This window comes from Myotis yumanensis, unplaced genomic scaffold (genome assembly GCF_028538775.1).
Source record: "Myotis yumanensis isolate MYYU_CA2020_CCGP unplaced genomic scaffold, mMyoYum1.0.hap1 SCAF_1, whole genome shotgun sequence".
Classification (NCBI taxonomy): domain Eukaryota; kingdom Metazoa; phylum Chordata; class Mammalia; order Chiroptera; family Vespertilionidae; genus Myotis; species Myotis yumanensis.
In genome coordinates this window covers 27,275,174-27,293,546 of record NW_027223752.1, presented here as the reverse complement: position 1 = coordinate 27,293,546, position 18,373 = coordinate 27,275,174, and the positions used below count along the sequence as shown (strand labels likewise).

The 18,373-nt window shown below is 39.8% G+C and overlaps 1 protein-coding gene across 1 annotated transcript in view; it reads right to left on the bottom strand.

Moving 5' to 3' along the window:
• The window catches only part of SPTLC2 (serine palmitoyltransferase long chain base subunit 2), a 98,764-nt gene that overhangs the window by 39,878 nt on the left and 40,513 nt on the right, over positions 1-18,373 (bottom strand). The window contains exons 5-9 of the mRNA XM_070415906.1: positions 17,998-18,122; positions 11,621-11,714; positions 8,768-8,873; positions 7,834-8,053; positions 3,818-3,944 (exon numbers count right to left, since the gene is read on the bottom strand). Coding sequence (XP_070272007.1) covers positions 3,818-3,944; positions 7,834-8,053; positions 8,768-8,873; positions 11,621-11,714; positions 17,998-18,122 — 672 coding nt within the window. The remainder of the gene's footprint in view (positions 1-3,817; positions 3,945-7,833; positions 8,054-8,767; positions 8,874-11,620; positions 11,715-17,997; positions 18,123-18,373) is intronic.

Here is an 18,373-nt window from a genome sequence, read left to right as displayed (position 1 = left end):
AGAATATAATAAAGGACTAAATCGTAGGTCACTAAATCATATTGCCTCTCTTCAAGGCACCAAAAGATTATTCATTTAATCATTCACCAAGTATTTACTGCATGCCTACTATGTGCCAAACACAGCTCTAAACAGAAGAAACAAAAGGTAGCCAAAACTCCCAATTTTCATTCTACTTGGGGAAGAGAGATAATAATTTTGAGAACAATGAAGTCAATTATTGACTCTAAGGTCTTGAAATAAGCACTATTTAAGATGCAAAGGAGCCCTGGCCAGTTTGGCTCAGTGGATAGAGCGTCGGTCTGTGGACTGAAGGGTTCCGGGTTCGATTCCAATCAAGTGCATAAACCTCAGTTGGAGGCTGGATCTCTAGCTCAGGTCAGAGTGTGGGAGAGAACCAATCGGTGTGTCTCACATCAGTGTTTCTCTCTCTGTCTCTCCACCTCCCTTCCACTCTCTCTCAAAAAAAATCAATGGCAAGAATATCCTCTATTGAGGATAGCCACCTCCCCCCCACCCCCCAAAAAAGAAGAAAAGATGCAAAGAAGGAGCAAGACATGGGTCCCTGCCCTCAAAGAATTTATAATATACTTGGAAAAAATTTAGTACAGCGTTAGTCAACTTTCATACATTCAGCTTTGGTATAACTCATATACAGTGAAATCCCTAAGCCTATCTACTCCAACTGACCAAGAGGCTTTTGGTGTTTCTGCCCAATAATACTGCCTATTAACTGAAGGCTCATTTTTGGTAAAGTCTCCATCTTTCTAAAACAGCATTATCCTAATATTTTATTACACTCATCCTTGCATTACCAAAAACTGTGTCTGTTTTTGTATCAACCTAATACTTTTACAAGGTAAGACTGCCCCCTGCTGGAACTTCTACACTCTGCACAACCTCTATCCTCACCTCACTCACTCACCTGTACTATTATGCTCTGGCCATAGTGGCCTCCTTGCTATTCCTGAACACAGAGTAAAAGCATCAAAGTACAGGAAAGAGTAGCCTCCATCTGAGGGCCTTCTATCCCTGGATTTTCAGGGCTAAAGCTTCACCTTCAAGTCCTTGCTAAAATCCTACCCTTTCAATGACCACCCTAATTAAAATTGCAAACTGGTCCCCAGAACTCCTGATCGCCCACCATCCTGGCTTACCTTTTCCCCAAAGTACTTACCACTTGCTAACACACAGCATATGTTATGATTAATAAAACTTCAATTTTTCTATGCAGCACTAGTCTCTGGGACTAATCAACAACCCACTGTCCCCTGCATCCCCAATTCTCCCCAAGTATATACGTCACTTAAATGATCTGCTTGTATGCCTATTTCCTGTGGATTCTGATTCACACCATCTAACATTTAGTGAGATACTCAACGTTTGTGAGATCAATGAAATGCCATGTCCTGAACATCAGAGATTAACTTTCTCTTAAAGCAGGCCATTCTATTGTAAAATCACACTCAGGTAATTAATTGGAGATGCCTCTTTTTAAAGCCACCTTACGACATAGTAAAGAGGTTCTTGCATGGTTCACAGCTCTTTTTCTACAAGGACAATAAAAAGATGCTTTCAGTGGTGCCATAAAAATAAGCATTACCTAATGCACTCAAAAAAAAATAAATCAGGCCAAATTAATTAAGATCAGTTAAAAGGCTTTACGAAAAATGGTATGTAAGTCTACTTTTGGTTAGATTTTTATTATCCTGTATTTTGGCAGAGAAACAATGTAGGCAACAGAAGTTTGTCATACTAATTTAAAATTTTAGTGAAGAGGGTGGTGGCTGGGTGAAGGAGGGTAAAGGAGGGTAACAGGACATCTGTAACAGTGTCAACAATAAAGAAAAGCTTTAGGGAGTAATTTTAAAAATATATTATTTAAAAGCTGGTAGTGGCAATTTTTTTAAATGGTCGTAAATTCTTTGACCCACCTCCCATTTGAGATGGAGTGTGATTTCCCATGTCCTGCAATCTGGGCTGGCCTTAGTCACCTGCTCATAACAACAGATCAGAAAAGGTCACGGGGTTGCAGCAGGTTCCTTGGAACACTTGCTTGTTGAAGTATCCTCTCTGGATACCCTAGTCATCATGCTATGAAGAACCCAAGCCACATGATGAGGACATGTGAAGGTGCTCTGGTCAAGAGCCTCAGCAGGGCCCAGCCTTCTAGTCACTCCAGCCCAGGCGACATGTGAGTGTGGAACCCTTCAGATGATCCCAGCCCCCAGCCACTGAGTCTAACCCAGTGGCTTGAGTCTTCCAAGCTTAAGCCCCAGATATTGTGGAGCAAAGACAAGCCATCCCTGCTGTGTTCTGACCGAATTCCTGACCCGCAGAATCTGTGAGCATAATAAGATGGCTGTTGTTTCATACCACTAAGCTTAGGGGGTGTGGTTAGAGAGGCAATAAACTGGAAAACGAATGTTAACCCAAAGCCTATATCTAATTACCATATTTCATTTTCTCACCACCTAGATTTCATTATTTAGTACAGATAAGTCACTTATCCTTATCCAGAGGTCAGCATCACACAGATTCACGCTCTGGGGTAGGGCAAATAAATTATCCAAAGTTAACTTTGATAGCTGTTAGCCGTCCATTTTTTTAGTTGTCTAAAGCTGTCTGCTGAATCAATAAGGTTGATGCACCTATGTGAAGTGCTAGCTATATAGATAAATAGATATATCACTGTATCTCAGATCAAAGCACACTATTTCAATAACACCATGTGGGGAGGAGAGAAGATAACATTATGACTGTTAAGAGGGAGCTAAGCTCAAGGCTCCATGCTGTGTTCACAATATTAATGAAATGTTTTTTCTCCAGGAATCAATTCATGAAATTGAAAATGATCAACACTTCAAAAATCTATTTCCAAAAGTCTCTCACTAGAGATAAGAAGCATGTATCACAGATCAGAAGTAATAGTAATATTAAGGTAAAATTCTGACTTAAGAAAACAGATTTAAATCAATCAAAATCAGACACATCACTTCTTTCTTGTTTTTCAATGTAAACCAAATTAATCTTACTACAGTGTTATTTAACTAAAAAGTCTAGAGCTCAAGGCTGAGAATGTGAGATCTTTTATGACAGTAAAAATGATTTTAGAAGCATTAAAAAACCAACATGCACAGTTAATGTATGGCTCTTCAATTAAAATACTTTTAAAAGTGAAAAAACAAAACAAAAATCCACCTGCTCCTCTTTCATTGTAACTTTTCTGCAGTTAACACTGCCTCCTAGGGATGCAGAATAAAAGTGAACTGAAAGCAAACACACACTTGATTGTTCATTTTAGTATTTTAAGTTAGGGCACCTACTCTACAAATTCCACCAAAGACAGAATAAACAAATTCAGGATGACCTATATTAGCTACTGTATGTTAAATTACAAACTCTTTTCAAGGCACCAAGTCAAGGACACTAATTCATGAAAACAGCAGCTTTTAAATACCACGGGAAATGAAATGCCACTATAAAGTGAATTCTATTTTCACATAAAATTGTGCAATTCAAGAAAGATCCTAAAGAGTTATTTCCTGTGATTAATAAGGGTAGGGAGGATTGTTGGATTAAAGTCTCACCACCGGTAGAGAATAAAATTCAACAGGAAGCAAGCCAGACTAGTTCTCATGGCATGTGTATCAAACACTGAAGAGTGTCCATAGAAACCAAGGCCTCACACACCTGCCAGCTTGCTGATTAGGGTACCTGGCTCCTCATTTTAGGCAAAAAGCTCTAGAACAAACCTTTGTTTGGTTGCTAAATATTTACAGAGGCCAGGACATTTTCCAAGGAAAGAACAACTTACCAAGGGTGGTGCCATCCTTCCCCATGATGCACTTCATCGAGGTGATGATCTGCTGCACAACAGGCGGTGACAGTGACGTGGCATACACTGCACTATGAGAATGTGTTCGCAGATAGTCTATCAGCTCCTGGGGAGTTCACAGAAGCAAGGCATCAGAGGCAATGTTTGGGTTCACAGGCAATGTCACTGCCTACCTTCCAGGAGAAAGCAGGCTCCTCCTTTCTTCAGCAGACTGGAATAGGGACACTAATCTGAGAGGCAAAGGCAACCAACTAGGTTGGACACATGGCAATGTCCTTATGCTTTGTTTTATTTTTTAAACCTGCCACACAGAATGAGAAAGTAGTTTTAAAGAAACCCTCTAAATTTGGACAGCGTATCATTTAATGATATAAATAGATCTACAATGCAGAATTAAACAAGAAAGTGTTTATATTACTTTTGGTCAAGTGGTTTACTTGTAAGTATTAAAGAAAATATCATCTGCATCTTATCCCACATCTGCAAAGCCCTCCTTACACTCCTAAATCAGAGAAAAGCAATTCTCTAAATCAATTTTAAAGGCATTCAATATCTTCCACAGAGATATTTATAAAATTATATGTGGCAGAAATTCACTGGGTCTTTCACAGAACACGAAAGCCTGCAATAAAGAATAAAGAAAAACCTTGTCTATTAGATACAAAGTTTTCAAAGAAATCAGTTGTCTATCTCCAAACACTGATACCTTCTAACTTCACTAAGTCTTTAAACATTCACACAAAAAAGCTTATGTACCAGAATCAAGAAGACACATAATGTGGCTTTTTAATAGTGTATCACTTCAAAAATACGCAAGATTATATAAAACCCACAATAACATAAATATAATGTACCTAAAATACCTCCCAGAGTATTATTTTCTGTCCTTTGATTTAGCAATAAATCTTACCAAAAGGCAATCAACTCTCCAAAGTAGCCTGGTCCCATTATCAAAACTCAAGGTAAAAAATCTACCAAACTTGACTAAAACCACTGATAATAGATTTTCTCTAAAGGGCAATCAATTATTAAGAGAAAGTCCATGCTTTAAGATTTCCAAAGTATTAAAGAGGAATTAAAGAAATTTACGATTACCAACTATATGCCACATACAAATACTTAACATACACTGTTTTTTTCCTAAAACTGCAGTTTTTAAAATAACAGCATTTTTTTGTTTGTTTTTTGTTAATCCTTACTCGAGGATATTTGTCCATTGATTTTTAAAGAGAGTGGAAGGCGAGGGGAGAGACAGAGAGAGAAATCTGATTTGAGAGAGACACATCGATTGGCTGCTGCCCAAAGAAGCTCTGGTCATGCCGGGGATCAAGCCTGCCCTTGACGGGAATCAAACCTGGGACCCTTCAGTCTGCAGGCCAACACTATATCCACTGAGCCAAACTGGCTAGGGCAATGTAACAGTTTTAATGAGATATAATTCACATACGATAGAATTCACTTTTTCAATGTGTACAATTCAGTGTTTTTTAGTATATTCACAGAACTATATAACTTTCATCACTAGCTAATTTTAGAGTATTTCATTACCTCAAAAAGAAACCTCACACTCATTAGCAGTCACTTTCCACTTCCCCCAGCTCCTCAACCCCTGGCAACCACGAATTTACTTTCTTTTTTTTTAAAAATATATTTTATTGATTTTTTACAGAGAGGAAGGGAGAGAGACAGAGAGCTAGAAACATCGATGTGAGAGAAACATCGATCAGCTGCCTCCTGCACATCTCCTACTGGGGATGTGCCCGCAACCCAGGTACATGCCCTTGACCGGAATCGAACCCGGAACCTTTCAGTCCGCAGGCCGACGCTCTATCCACTGAGCCAAACCGGTTTCGGCACGAATTTACTTTCTAACTCTATGATCTGCCTATTCTGGATGAAGCATATCTACACTAATAAAAGACAAACATGCAAACTGACTGTACCTTCGCTACACCTTAAGCCATGCCCACCAGCCAATCAGTGACTATATGCAAATTAACCCAACCAAGATGGCGGCCGGCAGCCACAGAGCTGGAGCGAGCAGGAGGCCTGGTTACCCCAATGATGGAGGAAGCCAACTTCCCACCTGCCATGGCGGGCTCTGAGCTCCACGCAAAGCAACAAAGTTTCAATTATAGAAGATAAATAAACCCCAGATACTTGCTTTCAGCCGGCATGGCCACAGAGCTGGAGCGAGCAGGAGGCTTTCCCTCCCGCCCGCCCTGGCCAGCTCTGAGCTCCTCTCAAGGCTACAAAGTTTCAATTATAGAAGTTAGATAAATCCCAGAATAAAAAAAGAAAAAAGAAAAAAAGGAGAGGCTGGAAGCTTTTGTCGCTGGGGGTGCTATGGCCAGCCTGAAAACAGCCCTCAGGCCCTCACCCAGACTGGCCAGGCACCCCACTGGGGACTGCCCCTCCCAAAGGGGGTGTGGCCAGCCTGTAAACAGCCATCAGCCCCTCACTTAGGCTGGCCAAACCTCCATGGGGTGAGGGTCCCCACTGGGGGGGGGCTTGACCAGCCTGCAAACAGCCATCAGCCCCTCACTCAGGCTGGCCAGGCACCCCAGTGGGGACCCCCACCCTGAAGGGGGTGTGACCAGCCTGCAAACACCAATCAGCCCCTCACCCAGGCTGGCCAGGCACCCAAGTGGGACCCCCACCCTGATCCAGGACACCCTTCAGGGCAAACCAGCCGGCCCCCACCCATGCACCAGGCCTCTATCCTATATAATAAGAGGGTAATATGCAAACTGACCCTAACAGCAGAACGACTGGGAATGACTGGTCACTATGACACACACTGACCACCAGGGGGCAGACGCTCAATGCAGGAGCTGCCCCCTGGTGGTCAGTGCGCTCCCACAGGGGGAGCTCTGCTCAGCCACAATCCAGGCTGAAGGCTGCCAGTACAGCAGTGGTGGTGGAAGCCTCTCCCGCCTCCTAAGCAGCACTAAGGATGTCCGACTGCAGCTTAGGCCTGCTCCCCGCTGGCAAGTGGACATCCCCAAGGGCTCCCAGGCTGCCAGAGGGATGTCTGACTGCCAGCTTAGGCCCAATCCCCCGGGGAGCGGGCCTAAGCCAGCAAGTGGTCATCCCCCGAGGGGTCCCAGACTGCGAGAGGGCACAGGCCGGGCTGAGGGACCCCTCCCCACCCAGTGCACAAATTTTTGAGCACTAGTTGAAGAAATAATATAACATGTGACCTTTTGTGACTTCCTTCTTTAACTTAACATAAAACTTTCAAGGTTCATCCATGTTGCAGCATGGACATACATTATTTCTTAAACCCTTACTACAATCTTATAAGCCAGCATATTTACCTCTGTTTTACTGATAAGGAAATTGAAAAGTTAAATGCTTTGTCCAAGGTCTCACAAAATTAAGGAAATAATCAAACCCAGGCCTCTGTCTCCATGGTTCAAACATTTTTACCATGCCACACGCCTCAAATGGCTTAGAGGTCAGTATATGATTTTTAAATTGAAAAACCAAAAACACAAAAACCCACAAAACAAAATAAAAAAACAAAGCCTTATAATACACCAGAGCTAACAAAAAAATCTTTTTTCTTCCTGTCTTTATGTTCACCCAAGATGCATTTAAGTCTAAGGGCAAGGAACTTGGCCTTTTATTCCCATCAGCTCCCATGACAACCCCACTACTTTGAAACTGAGCACAACTCAAACCCAGCAAAAGAGTGTGGCGAACAGGCAGCACCACTGTGTGTTCTTTCATACAAGAGGGTATTCTATATCTCAAACCAGCATGTAGTTTAGAATGAAGCTCAAAGAAGAAAACAACAAACAATGAACAGAACGAGCCTTCAATGCCTCAGTCACTCACCAGGCAGCTGAAGTGTGAACCCGCTGGCACCATGAGCCTAAGCCACAAATTCAGGATCTCGCATCCCAGTTTGGAAGCTATTAGACATGACTTACCAAACCTAGTAGCCAGTGCCTTTATTCTTAACTGCTCAGTAATCACAGCCCATTTACCTTCTTCCCTCCAATGTATCCTCCAGAAGCACCAAAGCTCTTGGTAAATGTTCCCATCATAACGTCCACATCCTCAGGATCCAGGCCAAAGTAATCTACCACACCTCGCCCCGCAGGGCCCAGAGCCCCGATGCTGTGGGCTTCATCAAGATACAGGTATGCCTTGTATTTCTTCTTAAGGGCAATCACCTCAGGAAGGCGAACAATGGATCCCTCCATGCTGGCAAAACAGAGTAAACAATACATACACTGAGACTTCTTAACTCTCAAAATTAGGAGCTGGCCACTTTATTAATTTCTGAATTTTACTGCTATTTGAAATAGTCTAACAACTCTGCCTGTGGTTTTAAACTGGCAAAATCAAATGATGCCATGGCTAGACTGGATCTTTTAAAACAAGTACTAGAACACAATTAATCTTAATTCACTATAGAGGAATAAAAGTCACAGCAGATTCTTCTAAAGCTTGTAATTATAGGCAACATTAGACTCTGCATCACATAGGTATGCAATTGAAATTCTACAGAAAGAATTAAAAAACATTAGGAGTTAAGAAAATAAGTGGAAGGGCTACAAATAGATAAAATAAAAATTTCTTAACATTAAATGGTGTGTAACTTGTTTTGACATATTAGAAAACATATTTCAATTCTTGACCTATATACAAATTCCCTCTATGAACAGAAAGATAAAGGATCCAAATAGAAGGGATATTTGAGGACCATGTAGCATGATGGAAAGATTAAAAGCCAGACAAAAAGACTTTTGTCCTAGAGCTAACTCTGCTTCCAGGTACTTTAACAAGTCAAAAACACTGTCTCCTTAGTTTCCAGAGGGGTCTAATTAGTGTTCCCTTGAAAACGAAGTGAGGCTGAAAAATTCTAAGACTTCATGGAACCAAATCAGAAAGATTAGAATCATAAAGCAGGATTACCTATATATTCCCTCCACAAGGATTAGAATCTTCTTCCAGGGCCTTCGTGTCCGAGGCTGACCACAGACAATGGCATCTTTCAATAGCTTCTCTAGGCTCTGCATGTCTATAGCACACACAAAAAGATGTCAGCATAAAGTACTTTCCTCTTTCCTAACTTTATTCCAGAAATGCAAATAAACATTTCTTATTTAGGAAGATTGTCTCAGACAGCAAAGGACATTAACAAAGTCAGAACAGGGCAGCAAAGATGGAGCAAAATGAGTGAGCTACTGCTATCTTGAATTAAAATCTCGTCTGAAATGTAACAAATGTTCAAAGTCACAAAAGCTCAACAAATGACTGTGGCACAGTTGAGTCAGGTGGTTAGCAGGCTTATGAAATGACCAATGTTTCATGTTAAATACCTGGCCATTCAGTTAGCTTTTTTTGTATTTATAAAATCAACTGTATCTTTAATCCTAGTGAGTCATTCAGAAATAATGCATAAAGAAGACCGAGCAAGAGTATGGAAACCACTATAAATACATACACCTCCTAAAAATCAAATATGGGGGAAAACTTCAAAGTACATGCCCATTTCCTTTCACAGAAGATATTCTTGATAAATGCTTGTTAAATAACTTTATCTTAGTAGTGGGTTAAAAATACAGTAGTCTGGTTAGTGCTATAGAATAAATTCCTAAATGCATGAATCTCCGTGTTAAGCAAGCTTGGCAATCAGTTGAGATGGTTTCTGTTTGATTTGATCTGCTATCTGTACACAACCAAGTTCTTGTGGCTCTGTTGGTTCTTAAGATGGTTAACAGGCCTAGAAAACAACGTGGCTAGTACTACCACTAATGAGGGTCATAATTTTCCTGTTAAAGATAAATGCTTTGAAGACCATTTTTGCTGCCACTATCGACTTCTTATTTAAGTTTTTTTGCCCTGAAACTCTGCCCTTAAGAAACCCCGCTCCAAAAAAAAAAAACAAAAAAAAACAACCACCTCAAGAAAACTGTAACATGAAGTCTGCAGTATATTTAACAAGGGTAGAAGGCAAGCCATCATAAAATCTGATTTTATAGTCTTTATTGCTACTCACTGAAGGAGGGTGTTACAAAATTACATGATTTTGCTCTTTTCATAGAAAGGACTTTGGTAGAAAAGAGAAATAATAAAAACACCACAAACACAGATAAGATGGCCGTAGATTGTGATTGTGTTGACACCTTCAGTTATTCATAAGAACACAATCTGTCTGCTACCTGACCCAGGGACAGGAGATGCTGTCCGAGAAGTGTTGAAGCGGCTAGTCCTGCTGCAGAGGGCAGCATCTGGCAATCAGCAAGAGCCAGTAAAAATGTAGTCATTGTTTTGGTTTCCTCTGTTTACATACAGAAAAGAGGAGAAAAATAAATACTGATTCAAAATTTTAGATGAAAGGAAATATCTGTAGAATGCTTAACCATATTATCAACTTAGGGAGAAAAATCTAGTATCTCTCTTATACTTCACAAATCCCACGTAAGAATAAAGATGTAAATAAAAAACACCACAAAACTACCAGAAGAAAATAAGAGAATAACCCTATTATCTTAAAATATGGAAGATATTAACACAAAATCCAAGTCACAAGATAATAAACGTGACAACATAAGCATTTTAATAAGTTTGCACAGCAAGAAACTAAAAACAAAGTTAAAAGTAACATAAAAAATAATGCAATATCAAAGAAAATAGGAAGGGCTCTTATAATCAGTAAAAAAGAGAAAACATTTGAAAATGGCCAATTTACAAAGAAATTCAAACACAATACTGTATAAAAATTTATTTGACACCTAATAATTAAAGAAATAAAATTAACATGTTGATTATTAGAGAAGGGAAGTTTTAAAATGTTTCATAATGGCCTAAGTTGGCTTGTGAGTCACTGTCATGTTGTTGAGTAAAAGTCTGTACAATGCTTGGAGGCAATTTGGAAAAGTACAAAAATATGTGTGCCCTTTTAACCAGGCATTCTAAGACTGCTAGGAATTCATCCCAAGGCACTAATCACACCATTGAGCAAAAATGTGGGTAACAGGTAGTACCGTTTCTAGTAGAAAATTTTAGAAGCAATCTCGATGTCCAAACTGAGAGACAGTCTGAATAAGGGCACTTCCAGACACTGCCTGCCACCCTGACATTAGGGGGGGAGGAGAGTCACATGTATTGCCAAAGTTCCCGATGTGTTGTAAGAAAAGAGCAGGTTCCACAGTGGTGTTTAATAAGTTCCATTTACATAAAACAAAATGCTATTTGCATCATTCTTCTTGTAAAACATTTTAGACAAGACAAAGACAAAAGGCAGGAAGTTATTACCATCTCTAAACTTTCAACCAGGAGCACAGATCTACTATTTTGGTGTATATTCTTCTAGACTTGTTTGTATATGTACTCACTTTGGTAAAAGATGATATTAAAAATACAGTTGGTAATCTTTCTTCTCTACATGTGAATGTTTTAACTACAAAAGTTATGCATTTTTATTGCAAATAAATATTTTAATAATACACAACACATTTCCATTTAGGAAGAAAGTTTTGGCTTTCGAAGGGAGAGGGAGGGAAAGAGGGAGGGAGAGAGATTTGTTGTTCCACTTATTTACGCATTCATTGGTTGATTCTTGTATGTGCCCTGACCGGAGAATCAAACCCACAACCTTGGTGTATAGAGACAATGCTCTAACCAACTGAGCTATCCAGCCAGGGCTCAGAAAAACATTTTAAATGTTGCTATTTCATCTTCATTTATATTTTCTATTATTAATATAACCACTGCCACGAATCCAAGGAATACTAAACACTAAGACCTCCACAACAAACTCACTGTTGTGTTTGAAGACTCGAATGGTTGCTCCTGAGAGTCGGGCTCCCAGAACCAGTGATGCATGGTTCAGTTCATCACTCAGAATCAAGCAACCCTGCAAAACCACAAGCACAGGAAGTAAGAAGCTGGGGTGGAGGCAGGTGAGGTTTCATTACACAAAAGATCAAATGCTAAAATCATTAATAATTATAGCCTATTAAGGAAAGCTTGTATAACAGCAAACTATCAATTTCAGGAAGAAATAAAGTATAGTTGGGTTTTTTTCCCCCAAAAAATTAATTTAGAAGTAGATGCAAAATTCTAGTCTTTTAACTTCTTCATTCCTGAGATGGACATAAATACCCAGATATATAGCAATAGGTTTTTTATTTATACTTAAAATCTGATATACCAGATAGTCTTCATAGAGTTTCAATTTTGTTGGTTTGATGTCATTTCATGAGTTTGGTATGATGTACTATTTTACTCACGGAAAAAGTGTGTGGGGGAGAAGGCAGCTGAGGGAGTAATGCTTGTGGAAACAGTGCATTCTTCCTCCCACTCCTAACCATCCAGAGTTCAATAACAATCCCACTTATTAATCTAACTAGAGGCCCGATGCACAAAATTCAAGCAAGGGTAGGCCCTTGCAGCCCCGGCTTTGTCCTGAAGGTCCTCCTGATGGTCATTCTGCTGTTTGGTCTAATTAGCACATTAGCTCTTTATTATATAGGACTAGAGGCCCGGTGCACAAAAATTTGTGCACTGGCGGGGGAGGGGGGGTGGGGAGGTGTCCCTCAGCCCCACTTGTGCCCTCTCACAGTCTGGGACCCCTCGGGAGATAACCACCTGCTGACTTAGGCCTGCTCCCTGGGTGGCAGATGGCAGGCCTGATCCCTCGGTGCCTGCCCCGCCTCCCTGGGTGCACACGGCAGGGCTGATTCGGCGGTTGGGGCGCCGCCCCGGGTCGAGCATACAGCAGGACCGATCAGGGGGTTGGGGCGCCGCCCCAGGTCGGGTCGCACACGGGACGCCCGGCAGATCGCTGCTGCACCACCTGGCCGCCTGCCACCCCAGGTCGCAAATAGCAGGCCCGGACGGCGGCAGGGCAGGTGGGATGGTGCTGTCCTGCCCCACCGCCCCGGGTCGCAAATAGCAGGCCCAGATGGCAGTGGGGAGGCGGGATGGCGCTGTCCCGCCCTGCCTACAGTATGCAAATTAGCCACCATCTTTGTTGGTGGTTAATTTGCATATCACGCTGATTAGCCAATGGGAGGCGTAGCGAAGGTACAGTCAATTACCATGTTTGTCTATTATTAGATAGGATTCCCAAAATCACACAGAGTATAGGCTTAGTTTTGCCCTTAAAATCTGAACAAATTTTTCTGTAAATCCATGTAAACATGGGTTTCTGTTAAGGCAACAAGAAACATCTGAAGCTCTCAGAATTTTTATTTCTTCCCCAGTTCTTACTCTTCCACATCTCCTGCAGGTTCCAACCTATAAAGTCTGAACTCAGAAACAGGTTTTTCTCTGTCAGCAATGGCCTTCAAAATACCTGATTAGATGAAAAAAGTAAGGAGCAGAAAGTGTCAGCGTGCTCCCAGAATAAAAGGAAGAGTATTCCTGGATGGATACTTATGAACTTGCAATAGCAACTGTCTGCCTGAAATTTTTACTGTATATAAAGTTTTCATTATTAAGATTTTAAAAAGCTCTCTCATTAAAAATGTGTAGATTAAAAATGAAGAGAAGCAGAGTTGGAAATACCCATATGGACTAATAGTTTTTAAAATTTATATCTATACACATGCACACTAAACAATATGTTTATGCATGAGTTAGTATACATGTTTTTATTTTTCTAGCTCTATCCATGGAGAGACAATGAACACACCAAATCTTGGTTTCTAAATACAATCCTCCAATAAAAGGAACCAGGGCTCAATGGAGAACTTAGTGATTGACCCCAAGGTTAGGACAGGTAAAAAGAGCCTGGGGTAGTGGTCGGCAAACTCATTAGTCAACAGAGCCAAATATCAACAGTACAACGACTGAAATTTCTTTTGAGAGCCAAATTTTTTAAACTTAAACTATATAGTAGGTACATTGTTATTAACTTAATTAGGGTACTCCTAAGGCTTAGGAAGAGCCACACTCAAGGGGCCAAAGAGCCACATGTGGCTCGCAAGCTGCAGTTTGCCGACCACGGGCCTGGGGCATCTTGTTATGCTGCAAAGAAAGTGCTTTAGAAAAAAAAAATGGGGCATATTCAAAGGGCACAGGAGCCCACCTGAAAGATCTACTAATGGCCAAAACTGGATCAACTTGAGCAACAAAATTAAAAGTAATCATGTTGAACCCAAATAATAAAATATTCATGAACCCATACTGATATAAATAAATAGGGAAGAAGCAACAACACTTCCTTCAGAAGAGTAAAGGCTAGGAAAGACAAGAACTCAATGCAATGAAGATACTCGATTGGATTCTGGAACAGGAACATGGTTATCAGTGGGAAAACTGGTGAAACTGAAACAAGTTCTGTTCTTTAGTTAGTAGTATTGAATCAAAGTTAGTTTTTTAGTTTTGGTAAATGTTCCACTGTTATGTAAAATATTAACATAAAGGGAAGCTGAATGAAAGGTACCCAGAACGCTCTATACTCTCTTGCAACTCTTCTGTAAGTCTAAATTTATCTCTGAAAAAAAGTGTTAAAATTGAAAAAAATGAGAAAAATTGGGGAAAAAAATGGAGAAGCTGAATTCCTCTTCTGCAAGTCTTTAAATCCTTTCCTTAACCACTCTTGGCATTCCACTGTTCCTTAAAAAGAATGCAATTTTCTTTTTCCATTTAATTTTTCTTTTCTGCAAAATCGGCAATATAATTTTGTTCTTTTTGTTTATCATCTCCTTTTTAGACAGCCTAATTCACCATTTCTGTGTATCAACCTATTTTTTCTTCTAATATACTATGAGGGTCTATTATGTCATTTGTGCAAAAATAAAAATTAAATGCCAGCAGTTAACATCTAAATGCTTAATATGTTTCAGGCATTATATTAAGGGTTGTAAACACAGTTACCTTTAATCCTCACAACAATCTGTGAGGTAAGAACTATTATTATTATCCCCACTTTACATGTGGGAACTAAGGAGTTACAAATCTTGCCCAAGGTCATAGCATTTAAGTGTATCACAAAGCTTCTGCTTTTAGAATACATGCTCTTAGTCAATATACTGTCTGCCTCTGACTTTAAGCTGAATTACTGATCACCTCATACTGAAATGTAATATAAGTCTTAAAGAAAGAGTAAAACTGGATTCGTTGTTGCCTTGAATAGATTAAAATATATTTCATAACATTTCAACTATAATATTTGATTTGCACAATAAATGTTTAAGGTAGTATCTTCCATGTCTGTATATAAGACATCTAATTCTAGATAGTGATTGTTAGTTTGTAAACACAGGAGAAGCAAAATGAAATTATTTAACCCTTTAGTGCAAAAAATTCTACGAAATTCCAAATAAGAATCTCAAGTTTATGATGCCAAAATGTACTATAATCAAAGAATCATACATTTATTTTTTTCTCAGGAAACTTGTCCATTGTAGCTAACTTGTTGAATTTACTAGCATGAAGTTGTTCTTAATATTTCCTTATATCCTTTTAATGTCCATAGGATATGTAGTAAAGTAGCTTCTTTCATGCCTACTACTATTAATTTTTGTCTTCTCTCTTTTTATCCTGACCAGTCTGACTAGAGATCTATCAACTGCATTCATTTTCTCAAAGAATCAGTTTGGTTTCACTGATTTCACTTATTGTCTATTTTCTAATTCATTGATTTCTGCATTTACCTTTATTGTATCCTTCCTCTGAAATCTTTGGGTTTAATTTGCTCTTTTCTTTTCCTAATTTCACATGGTAGGATTTTAGATGGCTGATTCAAAACTCTTTTTTTCCCCCTAATATAAGCATTTAATGCTATATATTTCCATCTGAGCATGGCTTTAGCTTCCTCCCACAAATTTTATTACATTTCCAGTTAGTTCAAGTATTTTCAATTTTGCCTTTCTTTGAACCTGGGTTATTTAAAAGTGTGTCATTTACTTTTCAATTATTTGAGGATTTTCCAGATATCTTTCTTTGTGTTACTGATTTCTAAGTCAATTCCATTATGGTTAGAGAACATACTATCTAATAATGGTAATATGCAAATTAACCGTCACTCCAAACACAAGATGGCCACCCCCATGTGGTCAAAGATGGCCAGCAGGGGAGGGCAGTTGTGGGCGATCAGGCCAGCAGGGGAGGGCAGTTAGCGGTGACCAGGCCTGCAGAGGAAAGCAGTTGGGGGGGGGGGGGGGGACCCAGGCCTGCAGGGGAGAGCAGTTAGGGGCGACCAGGCCAGCAGGGGAGGGCAGTTGGGGGGGACCAGGCCTGGAGGGGAGGATAGTTAGGGGTGCCCAGGCCAGCAGGGGAGGGCAGTTAGGGGCAATTGGGCCAGGAGGAAAGCAGTGAGGCATCAATCAGGCTGGCAGGGGAGTGGTTAGGAGGTGATCAGGCTGGCAGGCAGAAGCAGTTAGGAGCAATCAGGCAGGCAGGCAGGCAGGCAGGCAGGCAGGCGAGCGGTTGGGAGCCAGCAGTCCTGGATTGTGAGAGAGATCCCAGATTGGAGTGGGTGCAGGCTGGGCTGAGGGACACACACACACACACACACACACACACACACACACACACACACTGCACAAATTTCATGCACCGGGCCTCTAGTATTTTGAATAATTTCAATTCTTTTAAATTTGTTAAGGTTGGTTTAATGCCCCAGAAAATGGTCTCTTGGTAAATGTTTTGCTGTTGCTGGTCGAAATGTTTCATAAATGTTAAATTGGTTAATTGTGTTTTTCAAATGTTCTATCTCCTTAGATTTTCATACTAGTTCTATCAATTTTTTTTGTGTGCTTTTTCTTGAATTTTTATTGATTTTTAGAGAGGAAGAGAAACACTGATGTGAGAAACTTTGATCAGTTGCCTCCTGCATGCACCCCAACCAGGGATTGAACCCACAACCTGGGTAGGTGCCCTAACTAGGAATCAAACCTGACACCTTTTGGTGTACAGGATGATGCTCCAACTGAGTCACCTGACCAGAGCACGCCAACTTCCTTTTGATTATTATTTACATGCTATATCTTTTCCATTCCTTTACTTAAACCTACTTGTGTCTTTAAATTTAAAGTTGATTTCTGGTACAAACATACTAAATTTTATCTAATCTGACAATCTCTGTCTTTTACTTGGAATGTATAAACCATTTCCATTTAATGTAATGCCAATATAGGTTTAAATTTCCCCTCTTGCTTTCTGTTCTCTTTCTTCTGTTTCCTGGATTTATATAACTGAAAAGGACTTTAGAGTGAATCTAATTCAAGTACTTAATTTTACAAAGGAAAATTTGAGGCTCAGAAAGATTTTGACATTGTTCAGTCACACAGCTAAATTTGACCATATAATCAAACAAGCAAAAACTCAAGTCTTCTGCCCTAACCGGTTTGGCTCAGTGGATAGAGCGTCAGCCTACGGACTCAAGGGTCTCAGGTCAAGGGCATGTACCTTGGTTGTGGGCACATCCCCAGTGGGAGTGTGCAAGAGGCAGCTGATCGATGTTTCTCTCTCATCAATGTTTCTAACTCTCTATCCCTCTCCCTTCCTCTCTGTAAAAAGAAATCAATAAAATATATATTAAAAACAAACAAACAAAAAAAACCCCTCAAGTCTTCTGACTCAATGCACTGATGATTTTTTCAAGATACCATTCACAGATCATTTATTTTAATGAGAATAAATAACCTTTGAAGAACTGCTAAAATGTGATTTACAATGTCTCATCTCTTCTCTTCTACTGTCCCCTCACAGAAGCTCTACACACATTATTAACCTACATTATTACTAACATATATATAGACACACATATAATTTGCTCATATGTCTTTCAGTAATATACATTACTCTGAGAACAAGTTTATATTTTCAAATTTTTCTATTTGGGGAAAAACTACCTGTTAAATAACTTTCCAAACAAAACATTCTTTCTTCCATAATTTTAGCCATTTATAAGGTTTTATTTATTAGAATCCCTTTAAAACTGTATGAAATGAAGAAGGCAAGTATCATCTAATGGGAGAGGAAGGGATCATGGGTTCTAATAAGAAAGCTTCAATTGATGTAAGTCTCTATGGTATATACTTATCCAAAAGTTTGTGATAGAAATATCTTTAGGTAGACCATATTTAACCTAAATTTATAATAGTTTCTGGCTTGCTCTGAATGTTTTATAAAACAAAATATGATATATATAAGGGAGTTTTCATTAATGACAGACTAAGTCTTACTTTGCTAACAAGAGCAGGAATGTTCATTGAATTTGTTGCAAATCCCATGCCATATGCCATAGCAGCTTCTACTCCCAAGAAACTTGCCACAAGCTTTTCTAGTTCTTCATGCTTGTCCAGGTTACCTGTGTGAAGAAGTTAATGAAGTCAATATCACCAAACCCAAAATTTAAGAATCATTCATTACTTTACTGCCTGAAATCTAGCTGAAGGAAAGACCTACAACTAAGAATATTAAAAAAAAAAAGCCACATTGAACTGGTTGGAGGGGTGGAAACAAGGAATGGCCGGGTCCCACACTCATGTGTGGTGGATAAGAAATCAGGAAGACTGCTGGTGGGAATGCAGACTGGTGTAGCCACTGTGAAAAACAGTA